Source organism: Styela clava, chromosome 6, assembly GCF_964204865.1.
Source record: "Styela clava chromosome 6, kaStyClav1.hap1.2, whole genome shotgun sequence".
Lineage (NCBI taxonomy): Eukaryota > Metazoa > Chordata > Ascidiacea > Stolidobranchia > Styelidae > Styela > Styela clava.
The window spans coordinates 12,175,828-12,202,136 of NC_135255.1; the positions used below are offsets into that span (position 1 = coordinate 12,175,828).

The 26,309-nt window shown below is 37.4% G+C and overlaps 1 protein-coding gene across 2 annotated transcripts; it reads right to left on the bottom strand.

Annotated features, from left to right (window-relative positions):
• Positions 1–9,884: 9,884 nt before the first annotated feature.
• Positions 9,885–19,285, bottom strand: LOC120330747 (elongation factor 1-alpha 1-like). 2 transcript variants are annotated; one of them, XM_078113432.1, is made up of 8 exons: positions 19,155–19,285; positions 16,059–16,244; positions 15,641–15,820; positions 13,390–13,562; positions 11,269–11,549; positions 10,668–11,008; positions 10,441–10,591; positions 9,885–10,240 (listed from the first exon to the last, which is right to left on the bottom strand). In XM_078113432.1, the coding sequence occupies exons 2-8, from the start codon at positions 16,200–16,202 to the stop codon at positions 10,107–10,109; spliced, it is 1,404 nt and encodes a 467-aa protein (XP_077969558.1). In that variant the 5' UTR covers positions 16,203–16,244; positions 19,155–19,285; the 3' UTR covers positions 9,885–10,106. The 2 variants fall into 2 exon arrangements, with proteins under 2 accessions (XP_077969558.1, XP_039253588.2); XM_039397654.2 differs by having other exon boundaries at positions 19,095–19,199.
• Between the last annotated feature and the right edge of the window lie 7,024 nt (positions 19,286–26,309).

Below are 26,309 nucleotides of genomic sequence, written 5' to 3' on the forward strand. Positions count from 1 at the left end.
TTGTTCGGGAACAACATCATGAAAGAAAGGGAATGAGTGATCTTCTTGAAACCCCCATTACTGCAATGAAACTACTAATATTAAACACTAACATTGATTAACTTTACAACGAAATGGACTATAATCACTATATGTTCTCTGAGTCCTGAAAAAGCTCCTTTTTCCAGTTTGTGTAAAAACATTTCAAACCAATTTTTCCTCTTTTCCGATCCTAAATATGTGCTATACTTGTCCACACTGCGAGCAAAAGCCGCTTCTACTGATTTTTTTTATTGGTAGAAAATGTACAAATATCGCTAGATTGAGATCTATTGGATAGTCTGGATAAGATGGAGACATTGATAACGATTGTCGTACTAGTTCTTTGCTAGATAATGGCGGGGATTTTTCAATGGGAGACTTAAACGTGCACAGATTCAATTGATTCTCCTAATGTTTACCCGCAACAGCATGCAGTTCAAAATCGATGTATGGGAGACAGCATATAAAAAAAGATTCACCTTCGGTGTTTGCTATATATACTCTCCGATCATCGTCCATGTAATTATTTTCAGATACTGATCTATACTGTGGCACATATATATGTGTTAAACTGGGCTCATGTGAAACTATTTGATATACGCGACGATATACGAATCCTCTTAGTTGCCTCGCAGATTTATCATGATTGCATAAACATTTGTTCGCAATTAGAGCTGGGCATTTTCAAATACTTATTGTTTTTCGAATTGAATCGAATATTTTTCGAATCAAATCTCGAATACTTGAATGATTGACCAATCGTCTGACCAATTCCAAAAATTTACTATTCGATTTAAAATGCCCAACCCTATTCACATTTCACAATGTTAAAAATCAAGTGCATAACAAGATTTATCATCGCCATAATATAAATTTTTATTTTTAAAACTCATACTTTGCTTTCAAGCATAAACTCTAAGAGTTTTATGCAATTCACCCCACTCCACATTTTGTCAAACTTTCAAACTAAAACATAAGTCCGACATTTCGTTCTGAATACAACTTGGAGTGTTCTGCAAGATGAGACATTAAATTATCACCAAAAACAACTTCAAAGCAGCGTATTGGGAAAGGACCATTTCTGAAGTTGCGTGTAACATATAACCAGGGAGTGTCTAGGTGGGGGCAGTATGGGTCAGCCGCCCAGGGAAGCACGATTTGGGGGTGAGTTTGTTGCTTAGTTAGATTATTGAAATAATAAAAATACAAATATTTCACTCTTAATTGATCATTGATTGATTCATACTCGTGTATAACAACATCTATAATTTGTTTATCCCTCTTATTATTTTTGAAGTTAGGTATGAGGGACATTACAATGAGAAACCCGGGTAGCAAAAAAGTTTGAAACGTCCCTGCATGTAACGCAGGTTTTTCTCTCTGGCGCTTTCGAATACCAGTCTGTATTTTAATATAATGCTTCCAATACCTGTCTTGGGGAATGCAAGATACAAGACCCATTTCCTGATTTTAAAAAAATGACGCAAAGTTTCTACAAAATTGAAAAATAGTTGAATTTTATTTTTTTAATTTTTAAGCAGTATGTGCCTAAATGCATGTAGTTCTGGTGTTTCTGCAATTTACTTGTTCAAATAAACTGCTGTAAGCAATCCTCTATGAATTGTACGACCTCTTAGCGGAATAAGGAAAATAAAATACTTCCGCAAAATTAATACTGCTAAATATCGCCATCCCATAATTTCATGATGTTGTTTGTCAACAACATTTACACATAAGTCAATCACTCAATTACCGAAGCAATGTAAACCAAACGATTCCAGCATTGTTTCAGAACTATCAACTACCAACCACGGTCATATTTTTTATTTTCATCAATAATTAGGTTATCGTACGAAATTTTTTCTTCAAACATGCTCAATTTCCGATCTGCATTAAAAAAAATTCAACCTACTTGTTTTTAAACTTGCCAAGACAATCTCAAACCATTGAGGGTCACAAAACGTGCGTGTTACTTGTTGTAGTCAGCGAACGCGCAGTTTGATAGGTTAGTGGGTATGTGGGACAACCAATCACATACATTTGTTGTGAACAACAAAACTAACGAAAGGTTTAGTCATAACGGAGGAGTTTGATAGCACATAGTACTAGGGTTGGGATTTCAGAGCCATTTTTTAAAATATCGACACAGAAATATTAGAGCATCTAGGGCAGTGGTTTCCAACCTTTTTTTTTATATCGCGGAACACTATTTAGCTATTTAAATATTCGCGGTACACCCATCACAAAACACGAACATTTCCTACTCATGAAGAGTGCGATAGGCGAACGCGACCAAATGGTCAATAGTTACCGATATTATAACTTTTTTATTACATTAATGTAAACGAGGTTGTTTGCTACAATTAAATATGTTTCTCCCATTTCCAAAATTATTCATCAAGCTAAGAAACGCAAAACACAACAAAAAACTCACTAAAACGTGCAAAAATCTTACTATACTATATCCAGCGTAAGACTTCAAACTCTTCATAAGGGAGAAAGGGTCAAAAAGCGAAAATGTTCTCTTAGATTGCCACCGACACAACTTGCAGACATATTAAGCAAGCATTGTGGTATTTTTCCACCCATATCCAGTCAAAAATCTATTTGATTTAGTCAGCTTTCCTTTCAAACTCATGTTTACAAAATAACCTACAAATAACTGCAGAGTGATTGATTACCAAATGTGAGGTACAGAAGGGTAATTACTAAATTTTTTGACATATAGGCAGCATTTTTTGTAATACTGTTTAGGCTGGTTGCAAAAAAACACCCGGCAGAAATTTATCGGCCATTACATTAATATTTAGTTATCAGACATAACCAACCTAGGCTAATAGGTTCCTCATTCGATATTTACTGTTTTATGAAGCCTATTTTGTTAGCATATATTCCCGACAAGAAAAGGAAGCCAGTCTACAATTTAGACTGGTCAAGCAAACTTTACAACTGCGCTAGTAGTCTCATCTAGCCATAACACTAGTCAATGAGCATAATATATGCTCATTGCACTAGTCAATTTAGTAACATTAGTGATGTAACAACATGGCAAAATATTTTTATGGTTATTTTTATGACGAAACAACATCAAATTTGATTTTTTTGTTCCCCGAATAATGCGACGCGGGCCACAGATAATGAGTCGGCGGACCACTTATGGCCCGCGGGCCTGGGTTTGACCACCCTGGGCTAGTTGGATTCTTGTTGGTATTAGTTCTCTGAGGTGAACGTAAGCAATAATTTTGCCAGTGGTAGCCAAGGTATCTTACGACTTCTTACGACAGGCCTATAATCTGCATCGTCTGCCCTTAGATGAATACCAACCGGTATATGCCAGCTAAAGCCTTATGTATACCGCACCCAGTCCTGCTGCTTCTCTGGTAGCCTGTACAGTACTGTGAAGTCTGTATTGTACCAGGCGAAAATTTCATCGAACCTTTCTTTCCGTTGGATATATTAGGTAACTTATGCAATTGATTTAGCAAGCCTATTTTACTGAGAAATTCCATTCTATTTGTCGCTAACTAATAACTGAAGGAGATGGACCAATCCAGTGAATCACCATGCGGCATATGCTTTAGGAATTGTGCCGAAGGAAGCCACAACATTTTATGCGGAAACTAGTTCCACGGCACCTGCAAGAAATTGAAAGAAGATTCTATCATGGAACTTGGGAACCTCTCGCAAGCATCATATATATGCAGAAAGTGCTCTTCGGAAGACGATGGTTCATTCGACTTCTTGACTTTACTCCATCGCTTACGCAGGTGAAGTAATTCACTGCTCTTTCGTTGTTATAGATCTAATTGCAAATTGTGTATCATCCGTCTAGTCTAGTGTTTTTATAAAGAAGTTTTCTAGAAGTAAGGTCACGCGCACTCGCTCAAAATATAGGCGCTGATCTTGGAGCGAAGTTACGGGCGATCACTGAAGTGCCAAGAGCTACTGAGACTATAAATTATTATTATATATAGTACAGAATAGCGCGTTAGTAAAACGGATTGCCGTGAGCGTGGACGCTGTTTATGTCAACACGATCCATGAATTACCCACATGACTGAATTTATTGGAAATTAATTTGGGAATGAAAATTGCTTGTCTGATAGCTTTATTGTTAGTGAACGGGCGAACACAGTCCATTCAATTATATATCTATAGATTAAGCACAACATTGATTTATCGAATTTCATTCTCCATGATTTAGTTGCAACCCTATGACGACTTCCCGAACGTGAAAATGTGATTTTGTGTTTGTCCCAATCGGTTTGACAAACCCCGGGTTGTTCCTGCTCAATTGGGCCAAAGTGGATTTCAATGTTTGGTGATGTTGGAAACGGATGGGCACAATCTCGCTTCCGCGCCTCATATTACGCCATTAGGGCGGTTTGATAGCGGAATTAAACGTGAAATAGGCTTTGAAAAATGCAACCATAATTTTTCATTAATTTTGTGATTGGTGACTTACAACTAATCTCCACTTCTATTTTCAGAGTGGCAAGAAGTACTGGGGCATTTTTTGCGCATGTCCAATCAGGGAAAAACATATCATGCCATATTTCAAGTCATGAAAAAGAAAGCACCAAGTACCATACGTCCAATGATCATTCACTCTCTGCACATATTACGAAAGCATGGACTGGAGAAAGGCAAACGTCCATTTAAGACTACAACAGATGGTAATTGTCTTTTCAGCGCAGTGTCGTTGCTTCTGAAAGATTCTGAAGATATGGCTAATGAGCTTTGGACATGAACTTGCATCGAAATGGTCAATAATGAGGACGAATACATATGGGGATATGGGGAGAGTTGTTTGTCATGTGTCCCCGGACTACCGCGAAGCCTGTGTCGACTGTACTCGTATTGGTGCTTTTTCTTCAGCTGGACAATAATGGCACTCTCCAACGTCATTAAGAGACAAGTGAACATACTGTACCCCCTGTTAATGGGACAAGGGACTTATATTCCAAGTTTATCAGCAATTGCATCAAGCCTAAAGAAACAGTTGGCGCAGATATGTGGATTATGTGGACAACAACAGAAATGACAATGACTACTGACTGGATCCCAATCCACTTTGTACCACTTGTTGAAGAAACTGAATGTAATCCTGGTGCTACATTCTACCCCAATAAAGGAGGCTTTGAATACCATAACTGACTCTCCAGGCGTAACCCCATTCAAATTTGGAAAACTTAATTTTGATGAAACCAGTTCTGATACTAGCATCGGTTTTGACCAGATTAATTTTGAACTTGGTTGGGATATCAGTGACGACAGCGATAATTCTGCAGATGCGTTCGAGCCAAAAAGATGAGGGCAACCCAACGACTAACATACCGGGGCTACCACACCAATTACTGCTTTCGAATCATCAAATGATGAGCATGAAATACGATTGAGTGGCAGATTTCTTGCACCCAATGAACTCTACACAACTATGCTGGCGGAGGTTATTGCTGAAAAACAAATCCCAACTGGTCCGAAAAGCAACATTGGATTCGTGGTACAGGTGGAAAAAAATAGCAAGCGCAATTTTGTTCCAGATGATTGTGGCGCGTGGTCGCGTGTAAAAGCAGGGTCTACCAGAGCATATTTCATTATTGAAGAAAATGGCAACCTGATTTTCGTCAGAAAAGATAAAGATGGCTTCTACACAGAGAAAAAGTCCGGGGGGAAAGTCAGGAAAGAGCATGTACGGCCAATGCACGACACCCAAGGTATCCCAATTCTTCATAGAGTGTACAGCAAACTAAAGGCGAACACGAGCTATCGAAAGCGGGTGTCCTGGTTTCGTGGTTATGATGGTTCCTGCATCGGTGATGGGAGATCTATCGTTGAATACCTGGGAGCCTTCCCACGGAAATACAAAACAAAACAAGCGTGAGTATGTAAGAACACCTCCTGGAGTTGTAAAAAATATCGATGATCATGTGCAGTCAAAGATGTCCACAAGGGAAATCTATAAGAAAATGATTGACGAAGATTCGATTCATGCCCGAGGGACTATCGACAAGTGAGATATAAGAAAATGCATGCCAAAAGAGACAGTTGGGGCACAAAGGGTTCCCGCACTTTCGCTGATGGGATTCTTGGTGTCCTAAGCATGGTACAGACAGATGACTTCGTGCGAGAGGCGGCAGTCATCAATGGACCCCCACCCTGTGTAATTTTGTATACCAATAATCAGCTCGCTGATCTCAAGCAAATAGCTTCAACGACAAGTGACAAAATAATTTTTGGTGTTGATCGCACGTTTAACCTTGGTGTCTGTTATGCCACCATTATAGTGTACAAGCAGTCAAAAGTCGTAAAAAAAGCACTGGTGAAAACCCTATATTTTGGGCCCAATTTACCTCCATTGGGATAGAAAATTCACGACATATTGTCACTTTTTCTCCCACTTGAGCGCCAGGATATCAACCACTGCTTTCACGTCGGAAATTAGGATTGGAAGTGACAACGAGTTTGCATTAACAAAAGCTCTTGACAAGTGTTTTGCAGGAGTTCAGCGGTTCCTATGCACAGGACACTTGATCCAAAATGTGCAACGTCTGTTGCGAACAAAGGGGTGAATTTCTGAAGAGTCTATAAAAATGCTGTTATCCTCTCTTTTCGGGGATGATGGAATTGCCAGAGCAGCTTCAAATGAGAAATTTGAAACCAAATCTGTTGAATGCAAGAGACTTATTTCACAGTTCCATGAAGATATCAAGAGGTATTTAACTGTACAGATTATGCCTCTGCTTGCAGAGTACGTCGTCAAACCGAGGAATGGGCTAAGGCAAAAAGCGCTGTGGACCAATAACAATTCCGAGTCGGTAAACAACCTCATAAAAGTTGACATTGATTGAAAGCTACAGAAGCTGCCTCAACTAATCAAAAAATTTGAAGATCATGCTACTTTGCAGTACACATACATGCGGAGAGCTATTCACGGCAAGGGCAATTATTCCCTAATTCAAGGTTCAAAAAGTATTCCTACAGCAATGCAGTATGGCAAGAGATGGGGGAGAGCCAAAAAGAGAAAATATTTCAAAAATTAATCTTTGAAAAAGACCGTCCCCATACTCCCCTTGAAACTGAAATGGAGGAAGCGTCGAACCCAGCATTTCTTTGTCCAAGAAAATCGCACATTGCCAGTAAGCCCGGACAATAGGAGGAAACTAGGGCTAAAAGTGCAGCAAAAAGTAGATGGATATATCTAAAGTGGCTCCTATTATGACACAGACTAATAGTCAATATACATAGCTTATTCATCCAGTGTTTTTGATTAGCTATCTGACATAATCGTGACTGACTTCGTGTTTTTAACTTTTATTACAGTTCGTTTCTGTGTTGGTGTTTTTTAACAGTTCTTGTTTTCACATTGCTTAGGTTGATGTGTATGCTTGAATGAGCATGAACATACTTCTTCGTACGATTAAAATAAACTTGACTATGACTATTAAAACAAAACGTGATGTTACAAGTTACAACCTACCTATCTGTTTTCTTTGCTGTTGTAAAAATAACCATGCTTGCTTTACAGTTTATGCGAGGTTTGGGTTTGCTGCACCAAGTAACGCAGATACCTGCACAGGATGCAAGACAATAAGTATACTAAAGCACCTTCATCCCATAAAAAGAAACATTGGCAGTCGTTTCTGGTTACCTCAATCTCAAAAATTTGCATTAGCGTCAATAAAGTAATTAGTGATGACCTCACAATACACGTCGAAATATTTTGACGTCATCAGCGGTGACGTCTCTACTCTCTAATCACGCCGAATGACCGTCATAATATGATCTCATTTTCAGAAACGTTTGATAAACTAGTCGCGATTATATGTTGAAATTTTGCATTGGATATTATGACGTAACCAGTAAAGACATCATAAATTTATTCGAACGTCGCCACATTCAAACCATGTCGTTTTTCTCAAGAGTGCATTATACGCCAGTATATTTCAAATTTGTGATTGTGACGCAATCAGCAAGGACGTCACCAATCATGCCAAGAATAGTCGTGATGACACCGCCTCTTCTTTCTGAAACGTTTGATGTATTGCTGGAAGAGCTATCTCCAAATTCCGTATTATCGATTATGACGTAATCAGCAATGAAGTCACCAAACACGCCAGGAATAACCGTAATGAAACACCTCATCTTTCTGATAAGTTTGATGTATTGCTCGAGGGGATGGCTATCTCCAAAATTCGCATTATCGATCATGACGTCACGAATCTTATGCATTCCGCGCCATTGTCGAGTTGTATTCAATCCAAGACTTATGCCACATTCTTCGCATCTAAATTAGAGATGTACCGATGTATCGGTATCGGTAATATCAGCCATTTTTACGGTATCGGCCATGTATCGGTATCGGTGAGATTAAGGCCGATATTTCCGATATATTTACCTTTTTGATATGGTCCAGAACAATGTTCCCTCTAATTTTTTGTAGTATGTGTGCGCAGAAATTTTGGTGTGTGCGCACTTTTTTGGAAATAACTGATATTTGTGCAAAAACCAATAAAGAAATTTTGGCGTTCTAACCGGGTAATAAGTGGGCCAACAACAAACTTTCTCAACCTGCCAACCGAGCACATTGTTACATTACATCGAAATACGTCTGTGCGCAGTAAATCTATGCGTGTGCGCAGCCTCTGAAAGCTGTATGCGCGCGCACACGCGCACACCTTAGAGGGAACACTGGTCCAGAATGTTTTAAAGATAAGTTGGAATACTACTTTTTAATTTATTTTTTGTCTGGAGAGATCGTGAGCTATGAGCCATACATGTCCCCACCCCCGCGAGAGAATAGGATTCACGTGTTTTCAGCTATTTATCAGCTCAACTAACTTGGCTATTTTCGCTGTCAAATTTTTATATTGACATTTTTAATATTACATAGTAATCATGAAGAAATATATCAACACGGCACATAACAAAAAGCAATTAGACGCCCAGTTTTAAATCATACAGTGGAATTGGGGTCCTTATTAACGGCACATGGACTTTTGGCACGGGTATAAATTCTGACTGTTTGTCGTCAAGTACAGTGTCATTTAGTCCGTCGACATCAATAAACTAAATTCCGACACAATTATCCCTCTACGCAGGTATTAATTTTGTTTAACTACACAATTTCTTTTCAGATATATTGACATGACCGCCTAGCCCTAGAATGTCACAAAATATATGATAGCAATTGTATGATAATATAAAATAGTAAAGTAAAAAACGTCCTCGACGGTTATAGGTAGGCCTTCTTTTGGTCGGTGCCGATTGATATTCGTTCGTGTGGGCTTTGACTTACTTATTGCGTCGACGATTACGAATAGCGACGAAATGAAATATTTGAAAAATGCTTTTAATTTGATCGTAGGACGGCGGCTCTAGAATGTGTGGGTGATATTCGATATTCTTTTAAACACGAATAACGATTTTTGAATTAACATTAAATTCATATTGGACATCCCGGCTTACGAGTTTCAATTGAACACCGAGATTACTAGCGTTACTGCACAATGTATCTTAATCAGTTAAAGCATATGGATACCAAACATTAATTTCATATTATGCGACATATATATCTTTTTTTTCGATCTGAAATATTTTGTACTATGAACAACGCTCAAAGACCATTGTTTTAACCCGTCTGCCCTACACAACACACCTAATTAAGTAATATTTACATAGTATCGGTATCGGAATATCGGCCTTTTTGTAGTATCGGTATCGGCGTTTTTAGCTAGTATCGGATCGGTATCGGCGACAAAAGTGGTATCTGTACATCTCTAATCTAAATCGGTCGGTTTGCGCAACACTAGCAATGAGGATTTTTTCCCCCGCTGGTGACACCCAGACAACAAAAATACAGATAAATTCGCAAGCTTGCTTTATTTCAGACCAACACCATAAGATACGTGAAATTGAAAGAAAAGAAACGCGAATCATCCTTTCCTTCTGAAATGTTTTCGGTGATTACATGAAAAACACACCACATAATGAAACACGCGACAGAGAGAGTTACTCAAGAAATTAAAACTAAAATGCGAATTTTTTTTAGGTCTAGGCTGTTGATGGGCGCCAGATGCTTCCAGTCACTTCTTGGCTCCTGCTTTTTTATTGACCTTAGCTGCTGCCTTGGTTTCTTTCACATTCCCGGTCTTTTTGGTAGTTTCCTTGATGACTCCAACAGCAACAGTCTGTCGCATGTCGCGGACGGCGAAACGACCTTAAAAAAAAAAATCTAATAATGGGAGGTAAATTAATCGATCACCACCTTTCAAAGAGTCTATCAACGATTTCAAATTTTTTTCCTGTGGGAGCTGGCACCTCTCAGCCCACTTTCTTCCAATTCCCATTCTGCCACAATGGAAGTTGTTGTTTTTATCAACAATACCAAGGATTTGTCTTAATTTAATCGCAACTCACCAAGCGGAGCATAATTCTTGAACGCTTCGACACACATTGGTTTGCTTGGAACAAGTCTGACCATAGCTGCGTCACCAGATTTCAAAAATTTTGGTTCAGCTTCCAGTACTTTACCAGATCTTCTGTCCATCTTCTCTTTCAACTCAGCAAACTAAAAAATAAAATTTCCAATAAAGGCCTCCTGAATTTACCAACTATTTTCAATAAACTAATAACAAAATTCACACCTTGCACGCAATGTGAGCTGTATGACAATCTAGCACAGGTGCATAGCCAGCACAAATTTGCCCAGGATGGTTCAATACTATGACTTGAGCTGTGAAATCCGCAACTTCCGAAGGGGGATCAGATTTACTATCACCAGCTACATTTCCTCTACGGATATCCTTTACAGAAACATTCTTGATATTGAATCCGACATTATCACCAGGCAGAGCTTGGTCCATAGATTCATGATGCATTTCCACAGATTTAACTTCAGTCATAATGCCGACCGGGGCAAACGTAACAACCATCCCAGGCTTAATTATGCCGGTCTCCACACGTCCCACAGGAACTGTTCCAATACCTAAAAAATGGGATAACAGGACATATATATATAGCATTAATTGCTGCATAAACTTAGTTTAATTTAGGGGTATTTTTTTAAAAAGCTTCTACTAATGGTCCGGTTAAATTTGATCCGGTCTTATGGGCCTTATCTTGCCTTTCTCTCAAGTTGACTATATCCATTATTTTTACTCGGAAGAAATAAAACTTAAATTCATACGTAACATAGGATATGGAACCAAAGCAACCAATGAATAATAATACGCAAAAATTTCTCACCTCCAATCTTATAAACATCCTGCAGAGGCAGACGAAGGGGCTTGTCGGTCGGTCGAGTCGGGGGTTCAATTTGGTCCAAGGCCTCAAAGAGACAAAATGCAGTTTTTTTAACATTTTTTTCGCCTTCATAAACGCAACCTTTGTCAAACCACTTTGTTTTTTCAGATTTCTCAAGCATGTTGTCTCCATGCCACCCAGAGATTGGCAAAAAAGGAATCTTTTTGGGGTTGTAACCAACTTTTTTCAGATAACCTGAAACTTCCTTCACAATTTCCTTGAATCTGAATGAATTGGAATACCCGATGAGCTTTACATTGGCATAGAACACAGAAAGATTTCTATATAATTACTTATTGCTGTACAGCCAGTCAGTTAAAACGCGGCTCAGAACTCCTGGTTTTTGAAGCGTTATTTCACACCCAATATTTGAATTACAATTTTATATAACGCCCATGGCCAATCAGTGGCGCAGCCAGGGGGGTTTTCGGGGTCGAAACCCCCCCTTTTGAATTTTCTGAAAAGTGAAAAAGTTGCCGATAACACGTGCAATTGCCTTCTGCCAAAATCGCCCATGTTTTCATCAGCGTGTTATTTTGGCCGTAAACGCCCTTACGTCGGTTTTTATTCTTTCTAAATCATATAAAATTTGTGCCACGATAAACATGATAATTTTTTTATTTTTGTACTTTGCACGGAATTGTGAATTCGCGAGTTATTATACGGTCATCGGTGGCGAGATTCTAAAGACAAAAGAAGGAGTAAAACCGCAATCTAAATTTGATTGAAAAGCGGCATTATAAAATACTGAAAATAAAACCGTAAACAATATAGGTTTTGTTGAGTCCCGCGACAGTCTAAAAACGCTTTTCTAGTCGCAAAATCGCGAAATTTCGTGTGCCTACGGCGCACATTATGTTTGGTCGCCGTTTAGGAACATACCGTCACTAAAATCGAAACACGGTTAATTGTGGGTGGGATTTACCTTTTATCCATTACTTTAAAATTTTCGTAGAAAAAGGTTGAAAACGCGATCTTTTTCCCAGTTTGTGATGATATATAAGATAATTAATCCGAAGTATATCCATCAATTTTTATTGTACTGAAATAAATTTTACTCTGTGAGAACTTACAGCAGATTTACGGATTTTTCAGGAGGTTTTATCTTTAAAAATAATCGGAGTGTCAGCATTGCGATTGAACGGAGTCAATGTTACAAGCACATTTCAAATTTGTCGAATTTGCAAAATAGAAAAAATACGGATCAAAACAATATATGATAGGCGACGGGCAGTTACCACAAATTTTTATTTTTATGTCAGCAAATGGCCGAGGTATTTTAAAATTTTGAATTGTGAAAAATTGTTTTGTTTCGTCGACGCAAACGCTGGTTAAATTGAAGACAATTAAATTAATAAAGCAAGACATTTCAAATAGGCCCTTATCGGTCACGATTTGATTACTTTGCACAACAGAAAAATCATTTTTCGTTGTAACCGTCGGCTCTTTTAACAAGTGGCGTAATCGCGGCAATGAATATCTATTTTTGATTCAACGATATACTTCATAAGTACAATACAAAATAAAATTGTACTTATTTTTCTAACGGCGATAACGAGTTGGCAAGATCCCAAAAATACGTATTAAAATTAAATACACCGTTTATCTCATATTTTTATGTCCACCGATCGCCGTGGCATTTCAGAGAACTGATGTTTTAATTTTGACGTAAGAAGAAGCAACCGCGAGTTACGTTGGACACAATTAAACTAATATATGAACACATTTTAGAATTTTGTAGTTGTCAGAGATTGAATATTTCACGCGACAAGAATAATCATTATACGCTGAAAAGACGTCCCTTTAACGAGCGCGTAATGTGAAGACTGTTACAGACCGCAATGGGAATTTATGATTATGAAACCCCCTCTTTTGAAAATCCTGGCTGCGCGCCTGTGGCCAATGTTCACAGATTAATCAAAGCAATTCAATTTTTAGAGGCTCTTATTATAATACAATCGTCCGCCATGCTTAAATGCTATTTTTCCTCCGCAATGTATTGCCCTGCCCATAACATTTTTAACATTGGTTTTTTTTGGTATGATAAAACAGTTTCAAACTGACCTGGCCTCGCTGTATGGTGGCTCGGTGCTGTCTATTTTGTTTACAGCAACTATCATTTGCTTTACTCCAAGTGTGTATGCCAAAAGTGCATGTTCTCTTGTTTGTCCATTCTTTGAAATACCAGCCTCAAATTCTCCCACCCCAGATGCAACAATCAGGACGGCGCAATCTGCCTGAATGGGAAGTAACAATATACATGAAGCAATAATTTTCTTTATAGCATTGTTGAACTTACACAAGTATGATTGCAGTAATGGATGGCGGATACCAAATAATCCACTATTTAAATACATTCTAAATATATTTTCGATTATGAAATACTGAATATTTTCTAAAATAAAATCAAGTAATGGAGGCTTTTTTTAGTGTATGAAACAATTTGCATACAATAAACAATTGAATCATTGTATGCCTGGCTATCAAAATTCAACAAAGTTATTTAAGTGAAAAACCAAAAGTGTTCGTAATCACAACCAGTCGGCGAAGTACACCTCGCGGAAAAGGTTTCGTTATTGCATCATTTTTTGTATTACGGGTTTCCAATTTATCAATTAAAGTCGAGAGTTTTTTCTCGAGTGCGTGAAGCTCTATCGCTTAATGAAACTTGCGTCTACTCGCTAAGAACCCATCAAATCGGTAAACATCAAATACTATAATCCCAATCAGAGTATTCTGAACAATAAGTCGGCGAAGTACGATGACGGTAAAGACTCATTGCACCATTTTTGTGTTTTCCTGCTTTACTATCTAGCTAGGGTATAATAATAATAATATTTATTTATGCCGACTTACTGGCGATATTCCGATAATCTGATTGCGACAATCTTTTATTGTTTACAGACGTGCCTTGCTTCATTTTATATTAAATGATTGTTCGCGACCTGCGGGTTTTCCCCGAAAAAATGAGGCATGTAATCCAAAAGCCAGGCGTCAAATGTTATGACATTACTAACGATTAATTTAATTCAAATATTGTTTACGAATAATTTTATTACACCATTTTCCTAAATACAAAGTAATATCGCAGAACACGACATTCTGTCTCATTTAAATTTCACTCTCAAAACATTACATATTTTTTGGTCCGTTTCTATCGTTCAAGATAGACACACATTTGATAGAGTGTCTGTAGTATTTTAGTCACGGAAAATTTAAAAAAGGTGCCGCATCTGGCGAAGATAGTTACGTATTGAGTTTGAGTAGGACCAAGTCTGGGTAGATAATATGTAACGATAATAATTGGAAATGAATTAGTCTTTAGATGTTATTACCTAATAACTAAGTACGAAATCGCGTTTACGGCAACTTTGTTTGCAAGTCTTGCTCGCACAGAATAAAAAGTTGATTTCAACCGATATTGGTTAAATTGAATATTTTACAACGGCCGCATAGGTTGCAGTGGCCACACGCTGGTCCTGCATCTAATTAATTCTCAGCGGGTGTGTTTTAGTACACTCGGTAGACTAACATTAATAATGATATCAGTATTTAGGGATTACATACATTTGAAGCAATTGAAGGCAAAAAATAATGTAATATTCTTAGATTTTATTGTCCTGGGATTTTGGGAAATGTCTATTTAGTATCAATTAAAATCCAATGTTGAGGATATTTATAAATAAATAATACATTTACAATTTTTTCAACATCTACCGTAAATCCAGCAATGTGGAAATTCCCACTATTTGAACAAGTATGAAAATAGAATAGGATTCGGTATTCTGGATTTGATTTAACTATTCTAGAATAGTAAATTATTCTATATTGCCCATCCCTAATCACAACTTGTACAATATCTGACCTTAATTGGATCTTGAGAACAGATAGGTTCAATATTACTCCCAATATTTCCAGTAAATTGTTTTAAGAAATTTACCGAAATCAGTCTTTATAAGTACACAATATTTCATCACATTTGGATTTTACTTTTGTTTGCAGTGTGGCACAGTATTGGCTGGAGCAAAGGCTCTACATTAATTCTCAGTTTTCTGACGCAATGAATGTGTAAATTGATCAAGTCTTGCAAGAAAGTGTCCACTCACAACTGTGCAACGATGTGACAATAATACAACAATAAAATCGGAAATTGTGCTGGTCAAGTGATAGAATACTTTAATATTCGATTAGTTTTGGACAACCCTAATTTCAGGTACATGAAAAGCATATTCACAATGCATATAATCAATCCTAAAATTCAAGCACACTGACACCTGGTTCTATTTCTTCCATAGAATATGAATTCACCACAAACCTGAGAAGTCCCAGTAATCATGTTTTTGATGAAATCACGATGACCTGGGGCATCAATGATGGTGACAGAATACTTTCCAGTTTCGAACTTCCACAGTGCAATATCAATGGTTATACCGCGTTCACGCTCTGCCTTCAATTTGTCAAGCACCCAGGCATATTTGAATGAACCTTTTCCCATCTTTAAATAGATAGAGTTGGTTATTCACAGCAAAAAAAGACTGTCAGAGTATAATAACATAAATTTTGCCATGATTCGACTCCCTAACTAATTTCATATTCAAATAGTCATAATATTTTATAATTTAAATACAGAAGCTTCACAGAATTTTTTTTTTCATATGGTTATACACAATTCTTGACAATACAAAATTGCTTGTTTAATCGAACTCTATTAAAAAATTGTTTATGTAACTAACCTCTTGGGCCTCCTTTTCAAATTTCTCAATGGCACGTTTGTCAATGCCCCCACATTTGTAAATTAGATGACCAGTGGTTGTCGATTTGCCAGAGTCGACATGACCGATAACAACAATGTTGATATGTATTTTTTCTTTTCCCATTGCTTTAATTGATACTAATCAGTTCAGCAGAGATATTAGGACCTGAAAAAGAAGCTTGTATTTGAACATTTGTCAAACGAACAATCTTCAGGAACATGATTAGGCTTTAGAATTGAGGTTCTTGGTAAAGTTAATGAAGCAACTGCCGTGTAAAGAGCCCCATCTTTTAAAAAAAAAAGAAGAAAAAACAAGATTAGAGGAAAGATATAAAAGAATTTTGGCGGAAGATGTTTGTAATCATGCAATCACCCTATGATTACATACAAGACTTTTTCTTGCCTTTTTTTTATCAAAAATGAATGACATGATGCAGCTCTGATGAAAATCAATAAAATACTACCACTACTATACTTTGTGTATACAATTGAGAGCGGTATGAGATAATTAACCCCTTGTTATCTTTGATGTCCTAAAAAAATACATTTCTTGTGATTAGTTGGCGGAAATTCTCACCAACCTATCAAAAATGCTCGTTTCCTGACCACTACATTGAACGATGTTTGGCGACATACAAAAGTTTGTTATTAAGTAGGTTGGAAACTTTTAATTGCAGATCAGAAATTGACAGTGTTTGACTAGTAAATTTTATACAGTAACTTCATTGATTCGAGTATAAAAAACTTGTTTCGGTTAGTAGTTAGCTCTAAATCAATGCTGGAATTGACTTGCATTAGTAATTAAGTCAAGTGTAAATGTTATTAACAGACAGCATCATAAGATTATGGGAGGACAATACTTAACAGTACCGTAAAACCCGGTAACCTCTTGACGAAATTTTCAATCGTTTATATCTCGACTAAATAGCGTCATATTGTGCTTCTAGCAGTTTCTATAGCAAATCCTTATATATCTCAATCTGTTATCATATATTCAACAGCGCAGTATATACAAAATTAAGACTGATCGTGAGATGAGAAACAATTATAATTCTTTTCGTTTTTTTGGTACTCCTGAAGTATGCGCACCAAGATGTCGCACCACCTGAACCCTAACCTGGTACACCACCTGAGTTCAGGTTGTGCGCCATCTTGGTGCGCATACTTCAGGTCCGTTTTTTTTATATATCAAAATAACAGCATCTGACACACACTAAACTGACGTCATCTTGACGTCGCTCACTTCGAAGACGACGCCATGTTGCGTCGCCGTTAGATTTGACGCTAGACATTCGGGCGCCGACGAGTTGGCGTAGATTTGAAAATAACAGCGATATTTTGTTCGATTGGATCAATATCGGCTTAATAATACACATCAGTTTTCTTTACATCTTAAATTCATGGCGTCAAATGTTGGAAATTTATTTAAAATGACAATTACCGAAAAATATTTCGTTCGTTTTGACGATTCAAATTCATCCATTTGAAACTGCAGCATGGTTTAAAATAGGAAAATTATATGCAGTCAAGAAATGCCACGTAAATATAAAAATATATAATCAGCAATATATAACAAGGATCATTGTTGCAAGTGGGTTTCGTTTGATGAATTTAACTAAAGTAATTTAAATCAAAGTTGCCAAATCGGTGTTTTGTCGTGATTTATGCACGACCGACATTTTAATAGTTCAATTTAATAATGAATGCTCAATAATATTTATCGTGCGACCGTGATCGGTGACTATTCTGATATAAAGTTGCGATAAGAGAAAATAAAAAGACATTTTTGTATAAAAAAATTTGAACGTGCCGCACCAGAAATCCTATGGTCCTCATTATCATCGCCACTCGCTACGTGGATTGAACATCTGGCATTTACGTAACAAGGTAAAACGAGGTTTTGTCTTCACGCACACAATTTTCGCTCGAGTTGCGACAACGCAGGGAGATGATTCCCCATCCGAAGTTAGATATTCAGTGGTGCAGTGAAAAATGAGCTATTAAGACAGAAAAAATGATCTGATCCACGAGAAAATTAAATGCGTGCGCAGAGAATTACATCAATGTAATATATTTCAAATTTGAAGTGAATTGGACAGCCAACGGCAGAGATATTGATTAAGATATAGCGAAATCATCCAAAGTTACCCAATTTTACTGTATTATTTTCAAGAACAGAAGTAGCAGTAAGAGGTCAGGAGATAGTGCAGTAATACAAACTCTACAGAAGTTTATTTTAACTAAATCAAAATAACGCTATTAGTTTCAAGCATTTAGTCACATACTGCTTAGCGATAAAGTCTTCAATAACATTCCACACTATTATTTTATTTTTTCAATTTGGTTTTTCCAGTGTTTGTGTAATTCATTGACAATCAGTAAATGGTTTTGTATCTTGCATTCACAAGTGAGCCAGGCATTGAAAGCATCAAGAGAAAATAAACAAAACAATGTGAATCACAAAGTTTAAAAATAGATTTATATCCAGACAGCCAGAGAGAAAAATATCATCACTTGTTTACATAATTACCTAGTCTTAATCACTATAATAAATCTTGCGATTATTTTGATGCAATGTATGTAGAATGAGACAAATTGCTCGCAGTATCACAAGAGTTGGATTTTGTACAAAGTGGAAGTACTCAAGTAATGAATGAAAATATAGACAGACTGACTTCGAAACACCACAACTCCAAAACATCTAACGTAGTCTACTTTAATGACTCAACTGCCAACCATTATACACATTTATATTTCAAAATATAAAAATGGCGAACACTAGTCTATATTCTGGTATTTGTATGCTGGTAATAGGCTACAACTAGGCGAGTTTAGTACAACATGTTCGCATGGTATGTATTACTTGCCGGTGTGTTCAGCATCTAACTGAATAACCATGGTATACCGTTAAATTCTATTTAATCTAGTTACAAGACTGATTCTTACATACATATTTACAATTACAACCTAAGCTATCCATGAAAACTATAAATAGTAGGAGAAAAAACGAGCGTACCTTGATGCGAGAAGTCAAAAACGAAATAAGTAGAAGAGCTCCGAAAAAGCCAGCACTCACCGTGAAGCCGCGCGTTGAAAGGATCGAAGAGGTGGCGTCCACGTGACAAACCGATGGTGACGGCATCATTTTCCCACCAATCAGCGAGCAGTATTTATGGTTGTGCAATAATGGGCGGATATGACATCACCTTCGATATCAAGGCTACCCAAATACAAATATAATATTCACTTTATGAATTAAAAGGCGTCGTCTTTTATTTTCTATTTTAAATGCGCGCTGTCGCTCATCAACCTGATTAATTGTTTTCCAGTTCATTGACTAATGACTGCTCTCCGTAGCTAACCAACCGAAGCCAAAAAAGCAAGGATTGGAGTCAACCCCGATGTCGATATATGCGCATAATTTGTATGTATGTATGTTTATTTGCCTCGAAAATATAACAGTATCTGCACAATATTTAAACAGTAAAACAGAGACGGGAATACATGTTCAAGACCACACTGGCCTAAGACCGTATGTTAGTCGTTGACTAAGACACAGATGTGCGACATAACAGCAGTTTAGGACTGCTGCTTTATAATATGACAACAGACATGAAATAGGCTATACAAATAAAACTCTAGTAAAATACACAAGACAAGGAGATCAACACAACGACGATATGTGCAATATAGTCAGTTAGATTATGGCACGTCCTTGTCCCGGTGTGGGAAGATGAAGATCGGGTTTGGGTCGCTAGAATGGTTTTACAATGAATCTCACGAAACATGTAAAGGTTTGTTCAGGACATAAACTTGCCAGAAACCAACGTTAGATAGGATAACAACACAGGAATAGGAATTTTAAAAGGGAAATGTAGGAATCCTTTGTTTAGGCTTGAGTTTGTTAATCATTGTTTCTTCGCAGTGGCGGCGCGTCAATAGGGCCAATCGGGGGCAATGCCCCGGTTGTTTTTTCGGTATAATAAAAAATATTCGAAAAATATCTCAATATCGGTTGCACAGACTGTCTACACTAGCCATATTCTCCCGACATGGTTCATTTTTCGCTCGCAAAGCCTTCGCCGAACGTCGACGGGGCGACGCCGATTTTGCCCCGGTTGCTCATTGTATATCGTATTCTCTCTTTTATCTTCCACTCGCCGCGTTTGTCTCGTTTGTTTTCTGTTTCTTTTACTAAATCATCGGGGCCGATCGGGGCTAGCCCCGAAATTATGACGACACAATGCAGACGTTTCTTACAACAACGTGTTGACATATTCACGCATTCCTTCTCGTTCGTTGGTTGCTTGAAGAGTTGATAGTTTCCTCACTTTCGTTTATGTAGCTTGTTTCGCTATTTGAATCAGTTAGAGACCTTTAGTCCATTTGCTTTCGATTTTCCACATTCCTTTTGAGCTCCTCACTTCTTTCCGGCTTAGCATTTCTTAGCCTTAGACCTCATAATGAATAAGGTTGATGCACTACTTCGCACTCCGTTTTCGCAGCTGCCGCTGGAACAAAAATTAGAGGTACAACGTCTTGGGCCTTATCAACCAAAAAATGTTCACTGGAACAATCCCATGACGGAGGAAAGCGTCGGCGTACATTCTGCGCAGAAACTTGGTATAAAAAACACAAATGGTTGTGTTACAGCGAGGACAAAAATGCACTTTTTTGTTTTTATTGCCTACTTTTTGCTACCGCCCGTGACTCACGTTGGTGTAAATTTGGTTTTAGAGATCTTAAACATCTTTCCGAGCGTGCCAGGGATCAACAATCGTCTATGGAGCATCTGGACAATGCAGTAAAATACCGAACACTCGGAAATGTTAATATTGCAGCACAGTTGGATGAAGGACGCGCGGTTTCTATTCGTCGGCACAACCAAAACGTCGAGAAAAACCGCCATGTTCTCGGTCGATTGATAGATGTTTTGAAGTTCATTGGTTGTCACGAGCTGTCCCTCCGTGGGCACGATGAACGGGCTGGCTCTTCTAATAGAGGGGTATTCATGAGTGGGTCGAAACATGGTGTTCAAGTTTATATAAAAGAAGATTTTTCTCATGCGCATTTTTTACATTGTTATGCACACCAATTTAACCTCGTTATTAAAAATATGTGTCTTGATACCCGTCTCGTCCGTATATTTTTTGCAAATGTTTCGGGGTTTTCTTCATTTTTTTCCGTTTCGCCGAAGCGCTCTGACCTCCTTCGCCAGATATGTAGCCGCCGTCTCCCAGCTTGTGCACCAACACGTTGGAACTTCCAATCACGCGTGGTGCAGGGCGTGTCCGAAATTAGGTCTGAGCTCATTGAGTGTTTTAATGGCATTCAGAGCTCTCCGGTTTGGGACGAACGCTCTGTGAGGGAGGCGGCAGGTCTAAAGCGTCTGTTAGAAGGTGGTGAGTTTTCATTCTTTCTCCACAATATTCTATCACGTGGATGTATTATACGGCGCATTGCAGTCAAGGCTAATGGATGGAGCGTCTGTTCAGTCGTGTATTTCAGACTTCTGCGATGCTGTATCTCGTATCCGGGAAACAATAAAATACGACGACACATGGAGTGCTTCTTTACGCCGCGGGCAAACAATGCAGCGTTTGATTTTGTCTGCAAAGGAATGCTGTGACATTCTGGTGAATCAAATAGGCGATCGTCTGCGCACTGAACACCTTGCCGCGTTCACTTTGATGAACCCCAAAAATTTTTCAAAATTTGCACGTCAATTTCCCATCCATTTGTTGGCTACTGTCTCCAAATTTTACCCCATGATAAACGTGGGTAAATTGGAAAATGAATTGCGATGTATATACACCAATCAAACTTTTTTGAACATCGTATCAACTTGCGCGCTCTATGGGTTCCTCATAGATAACACTCTAGTAACTACCTTTGCGGCGTCTGCAAAATTTTTGGACATCATTTTGACGACGCCTATTTCTTCCGCCGACGCAGAGCGAACATTCAGCACGCTGAAGCGTATTAAAACGTATCTCAGAAACACAATGAAGCAAGATAGATTAAATTCCTTGGCTGTTTTATCCATTCACAGAGACGTTATTTCTGGGATGCATGACTTTAATCAGCGCGTTATTGAGCATTTTGCTTCCAAGAAACCGCGGCGTGTTGCATATATGTTCAAGCAGTAAAAGTCTAGCAGCATATATATCTATGAGTGAGCGACGCATGTCCTTATCTTTGCATTAGCTTTCCTTTCTTCATAGTAACGTTTTAAACCTTATTTTAGGTTTTGTCTGCTTTCCCGAAGTTTCTGTTAATATGTCATTGTATTTATCTGGGTAAATATTGCTTTTCCTTTTGAAAGAGGTTTCAAAATAAACTATGTCTATATTTATTAATCCCTTGACTTGGACCGGTTTTAAAGACACTTTCTTATCGTTAAAAATTGTCGCTTTTGCCGATTGGTTGTTACCGATGGAATGGTTTTTATACTCATAAAATGATGGGAGAACTTACAGCGCTCATCCTGTCCCCGTAGATGGGGGTGACTTGGTCCCGCAGTAGCTTGCCCCGGTTGTCAAAATGACCACGCGCCGCCACTGGTTTCTTGCATGACGAAATAAACGTATTGTCTATTGTACCTGCCGATAAAAATGTCTAATTATCACAAAACCTAATTACCGGATTTTTTCGAGTGAGCTACATTACATGTGTGCCCGGCGATGTGTAACTTTTTGGGTCGAGCATTAGAGTTTAATATTACTAAAAATATGGATAGTTAAATACATGTCTATCACCATTCGCATCATTTTGAAGAATGATTTGAAAAGCAACCCTTTTGTTAAAAAGGGTTAAATTAAAAATTAATAATAAATTAGCAATCAAAATCCATGTCTATATTGAAATTATTGATGTTGGTGAAACAACAAAATGTTTTTGTACATATAAAGCGATTAACCCCTGATCCATTTCAATGGATACACATGGTCAAAGTATGTAAGCGACATAATGTAGCCGGCCTCGAGAACTGCATGCCACCCCCAATCCCAGCCACAAAAATATGCTATATGTTTTATATTTATGTTAGTTATTGATGTCGACGTGTTATATTGATGTTGGCTATTATTCAAGTTTAAGCAAGCGTATTTATCATGCAGTCGTAGCCACGTGGTAGGATTACAAATATTTCTCAAATGTTAGCTATAACTGTACAGCAAAGATGGCGAACTACCTACCCACCATCGTGTATCCATGATGGTTCGTTAAGTTACGAATTAATATATCCTCTTCATTGCCATAATTCTCAATAATAATGGAGAGGGCTTATAGAGTTTTTTTTAATGGATCAAATGGAAACATCATCATTGTCTTCATTGACAAAATCGTGCAAAGGCATCTCAACATTAAGTACGGGTAACAATTTTAAGAATTAGAATCAACAAATCTGACAAAGCGAGGACGCAAAATTTAAGTACCACGTTCCAATATACATTCTAATATATCGCAAATTAGGTCAATGCCAATCTAAATATTTTGTTTTCTTCTAACAGTTCACAACAACCTACGAATCATACAACATGAATGAGGATTGTGGCCAGGAGACAGAGATTGCAAAGTGACAAACAATACCGAATCAAGTAACAAATTTCTGACAAACCATGACGGATAAGCCAGCAAACAGTATTATAAGGCGATAAGTAAAATGGAAAAACAACTGAACTATTGTAACGGACTCGGATACGATAAAATCATGAATATGTAGGCTACTTTGTTGACGAATGGACTGTTTCAACCGAATAGATATATATATATATATATATATATGGCCTTTCAATTGAATTTCAATTCTAATGAATTTAATGGTAGGGGAATTTGAATATTTTAATTTCAAATTCTTTGCTAGAGATTTAAAAAATTAAATACTTGGGGGAAATTAACAACCCCTTTTCGATTAGATGATTTCGTTAGTATTGAAATACTTTTTACAAGTTGATTTGAACGAGTCGCGCATTTATATATTCACACTATCGTCATTAGCTCGTCCAAACAAAAAAATTATGCGCTATTTCATTAGACCCAACTATGTCACAAAATTGCAACAATGCGTTAATACAAGCGATCACGACTGAAGTCTACTCCTCCATCTTTGCTCTTTCTATTACCTCCTATACAATTCAATGTCTCGCCTAATTGCAGATTATATACATTTAGATATTTTTTCAACTAATAACATTTATTTGAGCTGCATGTATTATACAATATATATATATATAACAACAAAACCCAAATTTACCCAAATTTGAGTGAAAATTATGAAACAAAGGTAATTTTTCAAAATTACTAATGATGAGTTTCGTAAGAAACACATCATACAATTTAAGTTTTAATTAAGAAACTTGTTTTTGTTTAGCTATTATCAAATTAAAATTCGCATCCCAGATATCTAACCTGGTACAATTCATTTAAATACTATATATATAAATACAATACTGTCTTATGTGAATCACGAGATTACATATTAACCATTAATTCGCTGTTTGATTAGCGTGTAGTCCAGGGGTGGGCAAACTTGGCACGCGAGCCCATTTTTTCGGCACGCGAGCGAGGACTCGGAATCGAGATCATTCTCCTTCAGATAAAAAGCTTCAAAACTCGGTGTTTGTTTATTCATTAGGGTTTGTTAACAATCCGTTATTTATTTAAACTCTTTTTGTCCTTTCATTACGTATATGGCTACAAAGAAATTTATTATGAAGAGCGCGAGAAGTTGTAAAGCTTATGTTGGCTAGAGTTACTTGTTAACTTACTGTTATAAATTGATTTCGAAAGAAATATAAGCGATTAGGGAAGGAAATACAAGAGAGGAGTGCAGAAATGAACTATTGCGTGATTGGGATGCCATTTCCGAAAAATTTTCGTGTCCTAAAAACTTTGCAACTGCATTACTCTCCATGTTTTCATCTACATATACTTGTGGATCTTGGTTCTCAGTTATGAACTTCATTAAGTCTCGTAATAGGAGTAGAGATGTATCGGGTATCGGTTGTATATCGGTATCGGCTGAATTTAGACCGATATTTCCGATATATTCTCGATATGTATATATTCAACTTCTCGATATGATCCAGAATGTTTTAAAAAAATAGGTTAGAATACTGATCTTGAAATTATTTTTTGCTTGGATAGATCGTAAACTAAGAACCATACACGTCACCACCCCCGCTAGTAGAAACGGGAATCGGCCATTTATCAGCCAAATTAGCTCAATCAATTTGAGTAATTTCATTGTCAATTTTTTTTTGTTAAAATTTTTAATATTACATGGTAATTATGAAGAAATATATCAATCGAATGGGGGTTTTCCAATGTGTAAAATATAAAATACGACGTTATATTGGCATAAAATCCTGCGCACGCAACTCAATGTATCAGTTTCATACGATAAGTAGGCTAAATATTTATTTATTTCCCAATCCCGTACATCTACTTTTTATTATATATATGCACTATATATATATATATATATGCAACATTCTGCTCAAAAACTATTGTTTTAAACTGTCTGCCCCACACACTTCAGGTAATATTTACATGGTATCGGTATCGGAACTTCGGCAATATCGGTCGTTTTCGAATAACGGCGTATCGGTATCGGCTTTTTTTTAGCTGGTATCGGTAGCAGCGACAAAAGTGGTATCGGTACATATCTAAATAGGAGTAGCCTGGAAGTTATAAAATATAAACCCAATGTAAAATCTCTATCAGCGGTAATGCAGCTGATATAGAATAAGAAAAGTAATCAAATCTATTCGTCGGACTGATATTTTCCCGATTAGTGAATCTGTCTGTACATGTTTATAAGGTTTATCATTGTGTATTTCTGCTTTGAAAGTGGCAAAGCATTGTTTTCAATTTCGGTCGGCACGCGGAACAATTTTGTCGTTGAATTTTGCCGATTTTGGCACTCGAGCCAAAAAAGGTTGCCCACCCCTGTTGTAGGCTATATATATATATATATATATTTTTGATCATCTGTTCATCAACGTTGGGTGAGGGGGTCGGGGATGGACTGGGATCGCTGGTACACGTCGGTTCAACGGTTTGTCAACAAAACTATTGTCAGCCAATCCCATCTAATCACTAGTGGTGTACGTGTACAACACAACTCAATCTCGCTACATCTCGCTAAAGAGCAGACGTTCAAAACACTATTTCAGCTTTGAAATTATGGACATTATAACATCAAAAACTCCAGAAAGTGCGGTGATTT

Excerpts from the sequence above, each read along its gene's own strand:
- LOC120330747 (XM_078113432.1), bottom strand. The coding sequence starts at position 16,202 with ATGGGAAAAGAAAAAATACATATCAACATTGTTGTTATCGGTCATGTC. Across the intron at positions 11,550-13,389 it reads CCACCATACAGCGAGGCCAG|ATTCAAGGAAATTGTGAAGG; the intron begins GTCAGTTTGAAA and ends CAATTCATTCAG. Across the intron at positions 10,592-10,667 it reads CAGCTCACATTGCGTGCAAG|TTTGCTGAGTTGAAAGAGAA; the intron begins GTGTGAATTTTG and ends TTTATTTTTTAG.